The 12,840-nt window shown below is 39.9% G+C and overlaps 1 protein-coding gene across 2 annotated transcripts in view; it reads left to right on the top strand.

Annotated features, from left to right (window-relative positions):
* The window catches only part of POLR3B (RNA polymerase III subunit B), a 106,218-nt gene that overhangs the window by 56,688 nt on the left and 36,690 nt on the right, over positions 1 to 12,840 (top strand). For both annotated transcript variants that reach the window (XM_046013525.1, XM_046013526.1), the window contains exons 19-20: positions 3,589 to 3,716; positions 12,096 to 12,305. In XM_046013525.1, the coding sequence (XP_045869481.1) occupies positions 3,589 to 3,716; positions 12,096 to 12,305 (338 nt within the window). The remainder of the gene's footprint in view (positions 1 to 3,588; positions 3,717 to 12,095; positions 12,306 to 12,840) is intronic.

Raw genomic sequence — 12,840 nt, 5'->3', positions numbered from 1 at the left:
CTCACAGTGTTTCAAGAAGAGTAGTAGTATTTTTAGAAGCATCTGTTCTATTTGGAATACATTAGAGGATGTTTCTGTATTTTTCTGTTTGATGCATGTAACTGGTGGTACTGGTTACCTGAAACTAGAATTTTTGCACTTTTGTTGTGAAATAATTAGGGAGCTTAATACTACCATCTGATAACTATTTAGGTCTTCAGTCGAGAAAGTACTTTTCTGTTTCCTACTACCAGATGAAATGTACTGCTTCATTGTTGTCTTATTAAAATTTAGTAAACAATGCTTTTCAGTCATAATCTTTATTCCTTAAAGGTAGGGCTATCTCATTGGAAAAAAAAAAAAAAAGGTAGGACTTTTTCAAAGTGCTATTTTTATACTCCCATTTGAAGATTGAGTGACTACAAAGGATACCTCTTAGGCAGTAACCCTCCAAGCAGTAATCCGTCCTTCCTGATTCTCAGACAGAAACCTGTTTCAGCCTTGACGCCTCTCCTCCTCTACACCCACAGCTGGTCCCTTAGCCTGTGGTGTCGACCCTCAGTGTACACCCGGGGTCCGATCTCTTTCCTCCACCTCCACCTCCCACCCTCGTCCAAGCCACTGCCATGGCTTTCCTGGGGACTTGCAAAAGACTCCTGACTCTTTTGCCCTTGTTCCCTTACAGTCTATTCTTTGTAGGTTAAAGTAGTCTTTTCCCTTCTCCTCTCAACCCCCCAGTGGCTTTCCCCCTCCCTTGGAAGTTCTTACAGAGGCTTCAAGGTCCTGCACGATCTACCCACCCATCCTGGGGTCTGCAGCATCTCCGTCCTCGCCTCCCTCACTCTCTATAACCACACTGGCCTCTTCCTCGCACCTCAGGCATGCTTCTACCCCAGCACCTTTGCACTGGCTGTTCCCTCGCCTGGGACACTCACCTCCATCATCACCCACTCCTTCACCTCCTCCAGGTCTTCCTCAGGGGCCGCCTTCTCAGTGTCTTTCCTTGATGACCCCATTTAGAATAGACATCCCTCCTCTGTGCACCCCTTCTCACTGCTTTATTTTTCTAGGGCTTACGATCTTACAATAAAATCAATAAAATGCATATTTATTGATTTATCTGTGTATTATTTCTCTTTCCACTAGAAACTTCACAAAAGCAAGGATTTTTCTCTGTCTTTTTTCACTGTTACACAGGAATGCAGCCGTTAGTAACAGTAGCACCCAATCACCAAGCTGGCCCATGTATCAAACTCATTTTAAAAATGGAAAAAATTTGGTATTCTATAATTCATACTTGTGACTCTTTTTCAATTGTAGACCTGCATGAAGTAAAAAGAATGAATCCCTTTCCTTCCCCATCCCACCAAACTCCAGCCTCCAGACATAATCAGTGCCAGTGGCTTAATATATACTCTTTTAGGTATTTTTCTAAGTAAATACAAATATACATACATGGTCTCAAGGCAACATTTTAATTATCTTCATTTTTAAACTTAGCATCATTATCAACTTTATCATTCTAGATACTTTTCTATATTAGTGTATGCTTGTATGTTTATGTAAATACATTAATTTTTTTATATTACATTGTCTGACTACACATAGTTTATTTAATCTGTTGATGAATATTTTTCTGCTGTTGCAAACAACAGGTTACTGATTCTTAATTTGAGCTAAACTTAAGGCTCTTATACACATTGACTAGCAAGTCTTTTATTTCCTGTTCAGGACAGAAGATTATGGTAGTTATAATTTTGAATAATAGTATCCCTTTTTGTTTCATAAAAACCAAAATCCAGAGCATTTGGACTTTGAAGAATTATTAGATAACGTATGATCTTATATATGTGTTTTTTGGTACAAAAAAAAATAAGAAACTTGGGTCTGTACCTTTCTTCATTTTCAGCTTGTTTCAATCTATACATCTGAAAAAGTAGTTTTTATTTACATGGGTAAATTGGCCCATATTGTGAAATTGGTCAGTATGTAAACAAAACAGTACATTTAAGACTTTGTATTACTCCAGGACATAAAATGTCAATATAAGCTGTTTCTCTTTTTGGAAAAAATAAAAATAAAAAACAACAAGGAAACAAAACCCAAGCCTCTTTCCCTCTCTGCTGACAAAGTCATAATGTGTCTGAGAGAGTTGGGGTTCCACTAGGTCATAAGGTCAAAATCATGTTCTTCAAACCAAGAGCTGCATGGAAAGCATTCTCTGTAACCAGACGAGGGGCATAATTCATACATGTATTAAAAAAAAAAAAACCCAGTGGATAAGTGGGAGATCTTTTGCCATGTGTATTGCAACTAATTTTTCCCAATGAGTTGGGTTATCTTGGAAATCACTTGTCTTCGCTGGTACTGTAAACCTTTGAAGTTACCGAAGTTATGCTTCACAGGTACTTGAGGAAGGAATAGAGAGGGTCACTAGAGTCCACAGACCCTGCGTGTAATGTCTATTACTTCCAACAAGATCAAGAAACAATCTGGCTGCTGCCCTCTTCCTTTAAAATACCTGAGTTGCTGTATCAGCCCGAACGGGGATTTTCACAAAAATACATTATAAAGCAGCCAGATTATGACACCTACTAGATGAAGTCTTACTTTTTATATAGTTCTTACAGCTAAGCTGTTCAAGAAAAATACCATGTAAACCCATATATATTTAAGTTTTCCAGTAGCCACCTGAAAAAAGAAAAAAAGAACCAAGTGAAGTTAACCTCAATAATTTTATTTAACCCACTCTATCTAAAATATTATCATGTTAACATGCAAGTAATATAAAAATATTGAGATTATTTTTTCCTATAAGGCTTGAAAGCACGTTTCAGTTTGAGGGCTAAATGTTCATTGGAAATACCTGATCTGATCATTACATTTACAGTTGAAAAAGTAGATTCACAAGTGAAAGTTGTTACAAACATGAAGGTTTTGAATAACTGAACTGAGTTATTTAAATTTGAGTTTTAAAATGTCAAATAATTAAAATTAAGTCAAATTAAACCTCCTCCAAGTTCCTCAAGCATGCTAATCTAAGTGAAAAGTGCTGAACAGCCACATTTAGCTGGTGGCTATCGTATTGGTCCCCTTAAGTCTAGGGTAACTATTCTTAAATGGGATATATTCTTCTCTAAAATGGTAAAGCACCTTTGTCATTGATACAAGTTGGAAAAGGAGGAAAAAGCAACCCACTTATCCATGTGGATATATTTTCAGTATTGCATTTGGATATTGCCCAGTAATTTCTTTATAAGTATTAGTTATTAGTATGTAATAATGTTTTATTTTTTTTAACCTGGGCATTCTGTACTATCTCTCTTCTCTTGTATTTCTATAAGCAATAAGTTTCTATTACTGAAGAAAATAATTTGTTTTGCTACATTTTACTTAAGTAGGTTTTTTAATCAGTTTTACTGTCATCCAATTTTATTGTTCTTGAGGTTTTATGTAAATTACGTGTAAATTTTTATACATATCTACATAAATTTACGCATTTTATTTAGGTCCTTTGGGGACCTTGGTGGCAATATTTTTTTATGACCTTTAAGAGATTTATTCTAGTCCCTGGTGTCTGAGATGTCTGATCCTTAATTAACTTGACAGAGATACCACCCACTTGGAGATTGAGCCCTTCACTCTGCTTGGTGTCTGTGCTGGCCTCATCCCATACCCTCATCATAACCAGTCCCCAAGAAACACGTATCAGTGCGCCATGGGGAAACAAGCCATGGGTAAGATTTCCTTCTTGAACGTGGTTGTAAATAATTGGATAAAAGACTTGAGTCTTATTCTTCCTTCACTAGTACTAAATGTCTGGCTAAGTCGGGCGGTGCTGGTTCCTGAGTGTTTCTAACCTCAGGGCTTGCGGGTGCCCTGGGTCTACAGCCTCTGCAAGAATAGAGAAGACCTCTCTGTCCTTATTTCTTTGGCCACACAAGGGGATATGTAATAAATGTCACAGAATGAGGAGCGGGTAAATAGAGAAAAGCTCTGTCAAGTGTAAGACGTGAACCAAGAGAAACGGGAGAGAGAGCAGAAGAATACAAGTTCGAGGGAAGAGCGGGAAAGGGAATCGAGCCGCCGGTGCACAGTGTGTATTAGAAGGTGTTCGGGATGGTCGGGTGACAGTCGTTGAACATGTTACATCCTTGCGGTTGCTCCTGTCTGAAACATGACACCGGTTTCCGAATTCCTTTTCCTTTCTTCCTTCTCTTTTCTCTATTATCCGTCCCCAGCACTTGCTGAGCATCACGGATAGACCAGATGGTGACGCTGGCCCCTGAAAATGGAGGGAGGAGAAAGCCCTGTCCTCAAGGAGCTCACAGTCTAGTGGGGCAGCGCAATAAGTACAACTGTAATTGAATGTGTTTGACAAATGCTGTCGTGGACCGATAGCTGGAACCTTAGGGAAGGAGAGTAGAAAGGGCACTTGGGGTTAGAGGGTAGGTGGCTTCTGAAGAATAGAACTGAACTGAGTCTTGAATGACCCCGAGTGTTTTTCACAGGCGTGGAAACAGAAACAAGCATTGCATGGGGATCTTGGTGCTTTGGTCTGGCTGTTGAACATGATATGGGAATAGTGTGTACTAGAGAGTTGCCATAGATTAAGGAGTTTGGGTTTTATCTTGAAGGTGATACAGGGTCCCCCCCCCTATTTTTTTTTTGCTTATAAACTTTTTTTGAAATGTTTTAAAAATCATTTAAGTCCCAGTAAAATTTATTTCCATACATATCTACGACATCAGTATGACTTGTCAGTTCTGGTTTAAAGTACGCTACAGGGAGCTTCATGAAGAAACTGAAAGGTTTTTGCACTGCCTTTGGGTAGCATCCAGAATGCATTTAGCATCTTAGTTACCAGCAATCAGCTGCAATGGACCATAGCTTGACAATTAAGGAATCCTACATCTCATCCCAGAATAAAGACTGTGTATTTCTTTCTGAGTCTTTGCATTGCCCTTTTGGTTGGCAAAACATGTTGTCCTGCAACCATTTACCTGAATGATGTAATGCCTGGATGGTTCAGAATAATTCCCAGTGGGAAAATCTAAACAGCGGCTCATCAGTTTCGCCTCTCCCATTCATCTTCAGCAGCGGTGCAGGCTGATTTCCCGCGTGTGCTTGTGACTTGCTAACAAGTTGAAATATACAGTACTGAACCCTGTGTGTCATGAAAGGACTATCACTTCTATTGGGTTTACCAAACCATTTTGTTTCATGATGTGAATCCTGGCTGAAACAATACACCTTTTGTGTAGAACCTTCAGCAGAATTAACGGAAGACTAATCACTCCGTCGCTAATGCCACTCTTTGGTTGTGTTTGAAGATTAAAACAGAAGGAGCTATGAATCTGTCTCCACTTGGTGAATCTTTTTTTTTTTTTTTTAAGTAAAGAAGTGACTTGAAGGAAAGAAATATTTTTATTTTTGTCACTCTTCTCCCTACAGGAAAAAAAAAAGCGCCTTTATTTTGTGGCCATGAGTATCTGAAACGTTTGGTTAGTTACCACACACAGTTAAGCAGGATCAGTGTGTACAGAAAGCCAATTCAGTGTCTGTAGAGTTCTTTTGTAGTTTTCTGTGTGAAGGTTTTTTTTCTCGTTTTGTTTTGAGTGTCATTTGCAATTCATTGTCTGTGTTTTCTGAGGTTGGTGTATTCAGCTGCTCTGACCCTGGGTCCTGCACATTTAGCTCCTTGGATACAATCCTCTGACGTTCCTGCTGACGCTAGGAAGACAAAAGCCACTGAATATCTTAAGTAATTAAAAAAAAAAAAGGCTTTGTTACTGTTTGTTATGATAAAACACCTGACTGGAAAGAAGAGCGTCGAGATAAAAGTACATTCAGAGTTGGCACATTACGTGACCACATTTCTCTTTGGACACTCATATAGCTAAGTACCGAGCGAGGGCTGGATGAAAAGCCACAAAAGGAACAAGGCCGGCAGAGGGAGAAAACCCCACAGCAGAAACCCAGGTCTGTAAAGCAGACCTAGCACTTTTGAGTTGGACTTCTCTGAGTCATTTTCATTCTGTGCAGTCTTGGCAGCTGGTAACTAGAAGGCACGCTATCCCATTTTAAGTATGAGCCATTGCCGAAGACGGTCTACATCTCAGAGATTCTCCGTGAATGGTCTGAAGTCATCTTTTAGTTGCTGTTCATCCGTTAGCCCGTGTGGCAAGTGAAAGTAGCCTGGAATTAAATCTCTACACATTCTTGCCAACCTGGAAGATTTGCTATCTCCTTTTCACTACCCGGTGTCCCCCTCCACCCCCCGTCAAGAGTGACGAAATGAGAGAAAGTCCTTTTTCTGTCACTACAGAGGAGGCCAAGACAAGCCCAAAGCGCAGAGACTGAGAGCCTCAGCTTTCATAAGAGAGAGCACATTTTAGTAAACATGAAACATCAGCAGAGGTGTTTCTTAAATCTAAGATTCTTTAAGTTATTAATAAAGTGCAGGTTTCCACGTTCTGTCTTAACTGTCTACTGAGGAACACCTAACCTTCCGTGATACAGCTCTGTGGTGACAAGGTTCCGAGCAAGAAACCAGGTAGACGTGGATGGAAATGGCGAGGTCTCCGGGTCACTCAGCACTGCAAGTAAAAAGCTGTGTTGGAGCCGCATTGTATGGACTCCCTGGCACCAGACGCCAAGTCCGCATGAGTCACGCTTTCATATCCTGTCCATTTTATTAGTTGGCAATCCTCTAGTGGAACACTTTCTCCTGGTTAAAAGGATCTTTCAGTCACTATCAGCTCAGTTAATGAATATGCATCACATACCTCCCCTAACCACAGCCTCTTCCCAACCCTGCTTCACCCCCAAATTGCTGGGACTTTTTTTTTAAGCTCAGGAGCTAATGCAACTTCTGGTTTTGTTTTTGTTTTCAATAGATTTTTTTTTTCCATTTTATTTATTTTTTCAGCGCAACAGTATTCATTCTTTTTGCACAACACCCAGTGCTCCATGCAAAACGTGCCCTCCCCATTACCCACCACCTGTTCCCCCAACCTCCCACCCCTGACCCTTCAAAACCCTCAGGTTGCCCCAACCTCCCACCCCTGACCCTTCAATAGATCAATAGATTTTGTTCCAAAGCAGATAGTTCCTTCTCTTGTGTTCCCCACTGTATACTAGGATGAAATGTCCTAGAAATAGTCTAGATTTTGCGATCCTAAAAACACGTAATCTACAAAGATCCTCATAAAATTTTGTTTCACTCTTTATCTCCTTCTCCTATTTCATTCAACCTTCTGTTTGAATTTTTTTTTTTTTTAGAAGATTTATTCTTTATCCGTTTGGTAGATACAAGGTGAAAAAATGTGTTGGCCAAATTATCTCTGGCAGTTACTTTTTTAGAATTTCACTGTTGGTTCAAAAAAAAAAATTGAAATCATTGTAGCTACTTCAGATGTAAGATGATACAATATTTCCTGAGACTAAAAAGTTAAATAATGAATATTTAATGGAGATAAAGTTGCAGTGTAGTTTAGTATGTAGAGTTAGAATGGGTGATAGTGCAGGGCCCAGGGGTGTGTGTTTGTCCCTACTGATGTCGGTCGTAGTGTTGTTGGTGAATGTTGCCCCTTACTGACTACTGAAATGACTTAGACACCTTTCTTTTAATTAATCCTAAAAACCGTGTCAGACAGAATACGTATCTTTTTTGTTTCTGACAAGAAGAGGGAACCCCGCTTTGGTTGAGTGACTTAGAAAAGGTTACATTCTGTCTTCTGTGCAAGCCATAATGTAGCTATCTGTAAAACTTATACAATTCTTCCCAGTTGAAACTAACTTCTTACCTCACTTTTTCCCCTTCACTGTGGGTCCTGACCTCCTCAGCGTCAGTGAGGATGTGGAGCAGCTAAAAAAAATCGCACGCCTTCCCTGCTAGACTGTAGAATGTAAGCACTGCAAGGACAGGACTAGGTCTGTGTTATTTATTACTGTGTCCTTGGTGCCGAGCAAAATGCCAGCTCAGTAGTAAAGTTGTTAAGAAATCAGGTGCATGTTTTTGAAAAGAACTAAGTTGGAAAGCTTATACAACTTGACTTAAGATTTGCTGTGAAGCCACTGTAATGAAGACCATGTGATACTGACGTAAGGGTGGATATATAGATCAGTGGAACAGAATCAGGAACCCAGAAACAGACCCATATTTCTGTGGGCATTAAATTTTCAATGAATATCAGACAATTCCAGGGGAAAGGAAAATCATTTCAACAAAATGACATGCATGTATGTGTATCTGTATAGAAATAAATGAGCATCAACTCCTCCCTCATAGCCATACAAAAAACGAACACAAAATGGATCATAGCTCAGAATGTAAGAGCTAAATCCATAAAATGTGTAGAAAGAAACAGGCAAAAAGTCTTCATGACCTTGAACGACCTAAGTAAGATGTCTTAGAACTCAAAAAGCACAGGCCGTGAAAAAGAAAAAAAAATTAGTAATTCAGACTTTCTCAAAATTAAACTTTTACGCTTTGAAAGACACTGTTAAGAATATGAAAAAAATTAATCCACAGAATGGGAGCAGGTATTTGCAGTATATCTATCTGATGAAGGATCTATGCCGACTACATGTAAGAACTCTTCAGTGGTGAGACTACTCGGTTTAAAGACGGTGAAAATGAAAACCAGGCACTTCACAGAGAGTGATAGGAATCACACGTAAGCTCATGAAACTCTGTTCGATGTTATTAGTCGTTAGGGAGATGTAAATTAAAACGAGACCCCACTACCTGCTCCATTAGAACAACTGAGTTGGAAAAGACGGACACACCAAGTGTCAGGAGCAGAGCAGCTACAAAGCGCATATGTTGCTGGTGCAGATGTAAACGGTGTAATACTCCGAAAATTCTCAAGTGGTTTTTTAGGTTAACCATACCCTTACCAAACCACTCAGAAGTTCCACTCCTGTGTATATTCCCAAAAGAACTGGACACACAAAGCCTTACATGTGAATGTTCATGGCAGCTTTATGCACAAGGGCCCCAAACGAAACAGTTCACATATCCGGCCGCAGATGAACGCGTGAACAAACCGTGGAGACACGCAGTGCAGTAGTTCTCGATGGCGGTAGAGAGCAGACTGTGATACAGCCACCTGGGCGGATCTCAGAATCCTTACGCCAAGTGAAAAAACCCGCATGGGAGTTCATACTGCAGGATTCCATTTATGTAAAATTCTAGAAAATGCAAACTGTAATGATAAACAGAGCCCTGGCTGCCCGGGGTCAGGAACAGAGGGAGGGGAGGGATCTTTTGGGAGTGTCGGAAATGTTCTGGATCTTGATTGTGGTGGTGGTTTTACAAAGGCATGAATCTGTCAGAACTCATCAGTTTTGTACAGTTCAAATGGCTAAAGTTTATTGTATTTAATAATGTTATTAAATTTTCAAAAATTGGGCAAAGGGAGGCAGAAAAAAATAGTTAAATGCATAAAACTTCATTGTTTTTCAGTATACATTTCTTAAGCTATTCAGTCTCAGCTGTATGTGTGCTTACTAACCTTTTTTCATCCCACCTTAAAATAATTTTAACCTATAGGGATATACCTTGCGGTGCCATCCTGTGGCTTCTTAAGAATGTTATGAGTAAGAAAATATGATTTTATAAGAAGGATCACGTCCTGGGTAGTAAGGAAATGAGTCTATAGGTATAGCCCAGAAGACTGAAGTTAGAGCAACACTGGACAGTGAAGGGAGAACCCTCCCTACAGACACCCTCATCAAGTTGGTTATTACGGACGTGCAATGCCCGTTTTAATAAAGGAAGCTGAAAATAGTGAGAGGCATCCTAGTTTGGGCACGTGCTTCACCCAGACTAGTCTTTTAATGTCCGCATGACATTTTCTCAAAAAAAGTCATTCAGGATTTTTACAAAAAAGTGGGGTGCGATGGCATTTTGAGGTTTTATAATAGAGAAGTCATAGCTTATAAATCCTGTTTCCACCAACATGCACGTCAGTACAGCTAAACACGTATATCCATGTGTGTACCCTTGCAAGTTCTTTAAAAAGTCTTTGAAGAAAATTTCTAATGAGATCATAAGCACCAAACATTTGCTAAACCATTTTGCTGTTCATCCATTCAGTGGTCAGGTCAGTTGTGATGCCTGAGAATTGCGTTCTGGGCCCGGTAGCACAGTTTCCAGCCGGAGCCAGTCTCTCTGGCCATTGTTGGGAGGCGCAGCCGTGAACGCTTCCTTGCTGCATAATCACGCCTGTCTCAGGTTTCAGAAGCCGTGTTTGGCAGCCTGGTGGGACATTGCCTGAACCCTCAGCTCAAGCTGGGTGAAGTGTACAATTGGAGTTGAAATCCTGACATAAATTTTAAGTGATTTCATGTAAAAGGACAAACTTATTGTCAGTGAACTTTACCACGATCCAGGCAACAGGCATTTTATTTCTAAAACAGTAAATGATCTATTACCAGGTGTCTGGTCCGGTTTATTAGTTGGCGCTAAAGTAACATAAATTAATGGACAGTTTATAAGTGTGAACTCAAAAACAGTTCATGATAAATTTCCTGAGATTTAAGTACAAACATACACTATCATGAAAAGTAGGGGCACCTGGGTGGCTCAGTGGGTTAAAGCCTCTGCCTTCAGCTTGGGTCATGATCCCAGGGTCCTGGAATCGAGCCCCACATCAGGCTCTCTGCTCAGCGGAGAGAAATCCCCCCACCCTCTCTCTCTGCCTGCCTCTCTGCCTACTTGTGATCTCTCTGTCAAATAAATAAATAAATAAATAAATAAATAAAATCTTTTAAAAAAAAAAGTATAATGTAGTTCGGTTTCCTTTACTGATATCTACAGAGCAGCTGTAGTGGGCCCCCCACTGTACTAGGTGTTCATATCCTGATTTCTTTCAATAATAATTGTCAAGGAGTGACATGTCATTTTTGCTGCCTGAATAGGTTATTTTCATCCCTGAATTGAAATCACCATTGATTTCATGCCATGAATGGGAGAAAAAGGTGAAGAGACAAACACTGAGTTTTGGTTTTCTGCTCCTCTTAGAACTTAACTCCATTAAATGATACTTGGGCTTCTTGGGGTGTGTGGGTGTTGAGAATGTGTCGCCATGGAAGCCTGTGCAAGAGAAAAAGAGACGTAAGGCTACCTTCTTAGCCATTCAAGGGAAAAGAAGAGATAACTGGGAGAAGTTAAAGAGGCACAGTAGCCCACACATAAGGTTAGTAGTAGGGCAAACGTGAGTCCCCATTCTAAGGTCTCTGAGTAGGAGAGTGTATTGTATTCACAAGACCAGGAGAGTGAAGCCCTTTTTTTGGTGCAAGTCCGTGAACCCTAGTGAACCCCTTTGGGGAAGAGGGAGAAAGGGTAACATTCTGATTTCACTTCCAATTGATAGTAACAACCTTCCAAGGTCCAGTGAGGTGGAAAGCCTGATTGCTAAGAACCTAAAAGTCTATCTATACCTGATTGAACCAGACCCTGGATTCCTCAGGGGAAAGAACCCTTTCCCCTGAGGACCATTTTATCTCTGGTATTGGACACAGAGTGGTTTGTTCAGGACTTTGTAAAGGGAGAGTTAAGTAGATGAGTAAATCCACTCTTCTCTGCTTTCACTTTCCTCCTTTTCCTTCCTTCCTTTCTTGTCTTTCCTTGTCTTCTGTTTTCCTTTTTATTTAGAACTTTTGTAATGGTTGATTTCTTTTTATGGAGTGAATCAGTTTGTCCTATTCTGTAATCTCGTTGCCTGTCGGCACTGAGTGTGATTTCTAATTACCTTCCAGAACAGCTTTGGAAATGGGTCTGCAACATAGTAGAACTGAGTACAGAATTGTTGGCTTCCCTGGTTAATTTCACAAACAGCAGGTGGAAGTAACTCATGTTAGAATACCTTGCGTGTGATTTTTTTCTTCTTCACAGAACTTTTAACATTACTGAGGGAAAAAAAATGCTTTTAAATGTCAGTTGGCACTGTGAGAGTCTTGCTTTTGAAATATTTAACCTGAAGGTTTTCTTCATGTTAATTAGTGAAACTAATGTGGGTTTTTTCTTTTCCATCTCTATATTCTTGGCTCCCTAATTATTTGACATAATAGAATATTGCATTTTGCTTTCTCCAATGTCAACGAAGGTACCATTGGATATAACCAGCGGAACAGAATCGATACTCTCATGTATCTGCTAGCATACCCACAAAAACCCATGGTTAAAACAAAGACCATTGAGTTGATAGAATTTGAGAAACTTCCAGCTGGACAGAACGCAACAGTTGCCGTGATGAGTTACAGCGGCTATGATATTGAAGACGCCCTGGTTTTAAACAAGGCCTCCTTGGACAGGGGTAAGTGGGTTTTCAGAGCTCTGACACCGGAGGCCCTCTGCGGAGTTCAGGCGTAAGGACAATCTGTTAAAAATCACCTGGTGTCAAAATGTTAACGTTGGCTTCAAGTGATTTGAATTTTATAACATACAAACAGGAGGCAGCTAGGTTTTGGTGTTGACTTTTTTAATGAATAGTATGTAGAGGTAATTTGTCAAATGAATTACTGAATTTTTTTTTTCTATATTTTACTTTATTGGTGGTTTGAGACAGTTCCTTAACAGAAAACATGCAAGAATTTGTTTATTTCCTAGCAGGAATTCTAATAAATGAAAGGCGGTCTTTGAATCTGTCTAGTTATATGTTCAGCAACAAACTGAAAAGGCAGTAGTAGTATGTCTGTGTTAAAGGCAATTTTTGTTAATTCTATGTCTCAGCCTTCCAATGTCCATACCTTTTTGTTAGCAAAATGCGGAAAGTTAAAAATACAAACACACAAACGCTTAGCATTTTCATGCAACCCTTTGTCTGCCTTTTGACAGTGTACTTTGGCAAG

This window comes from Meles meles, chromosome 7, assembly GCF_922984935.1.
Source record: "Meles meles chromosome 7, mMelMel3.1 paternal haplotype, whole genome shotgun sequence".
NCBI lineage: Eukaryota > Metazoa > Chordata > Mammalia > Carnivora > Mustelidae > Meles > Meles meles.
The sequence above is the reverse complement of the archived record's forward strand: the minus strand, read 5'-3'. Positions and strand labels throughout refer to the sequence as shown.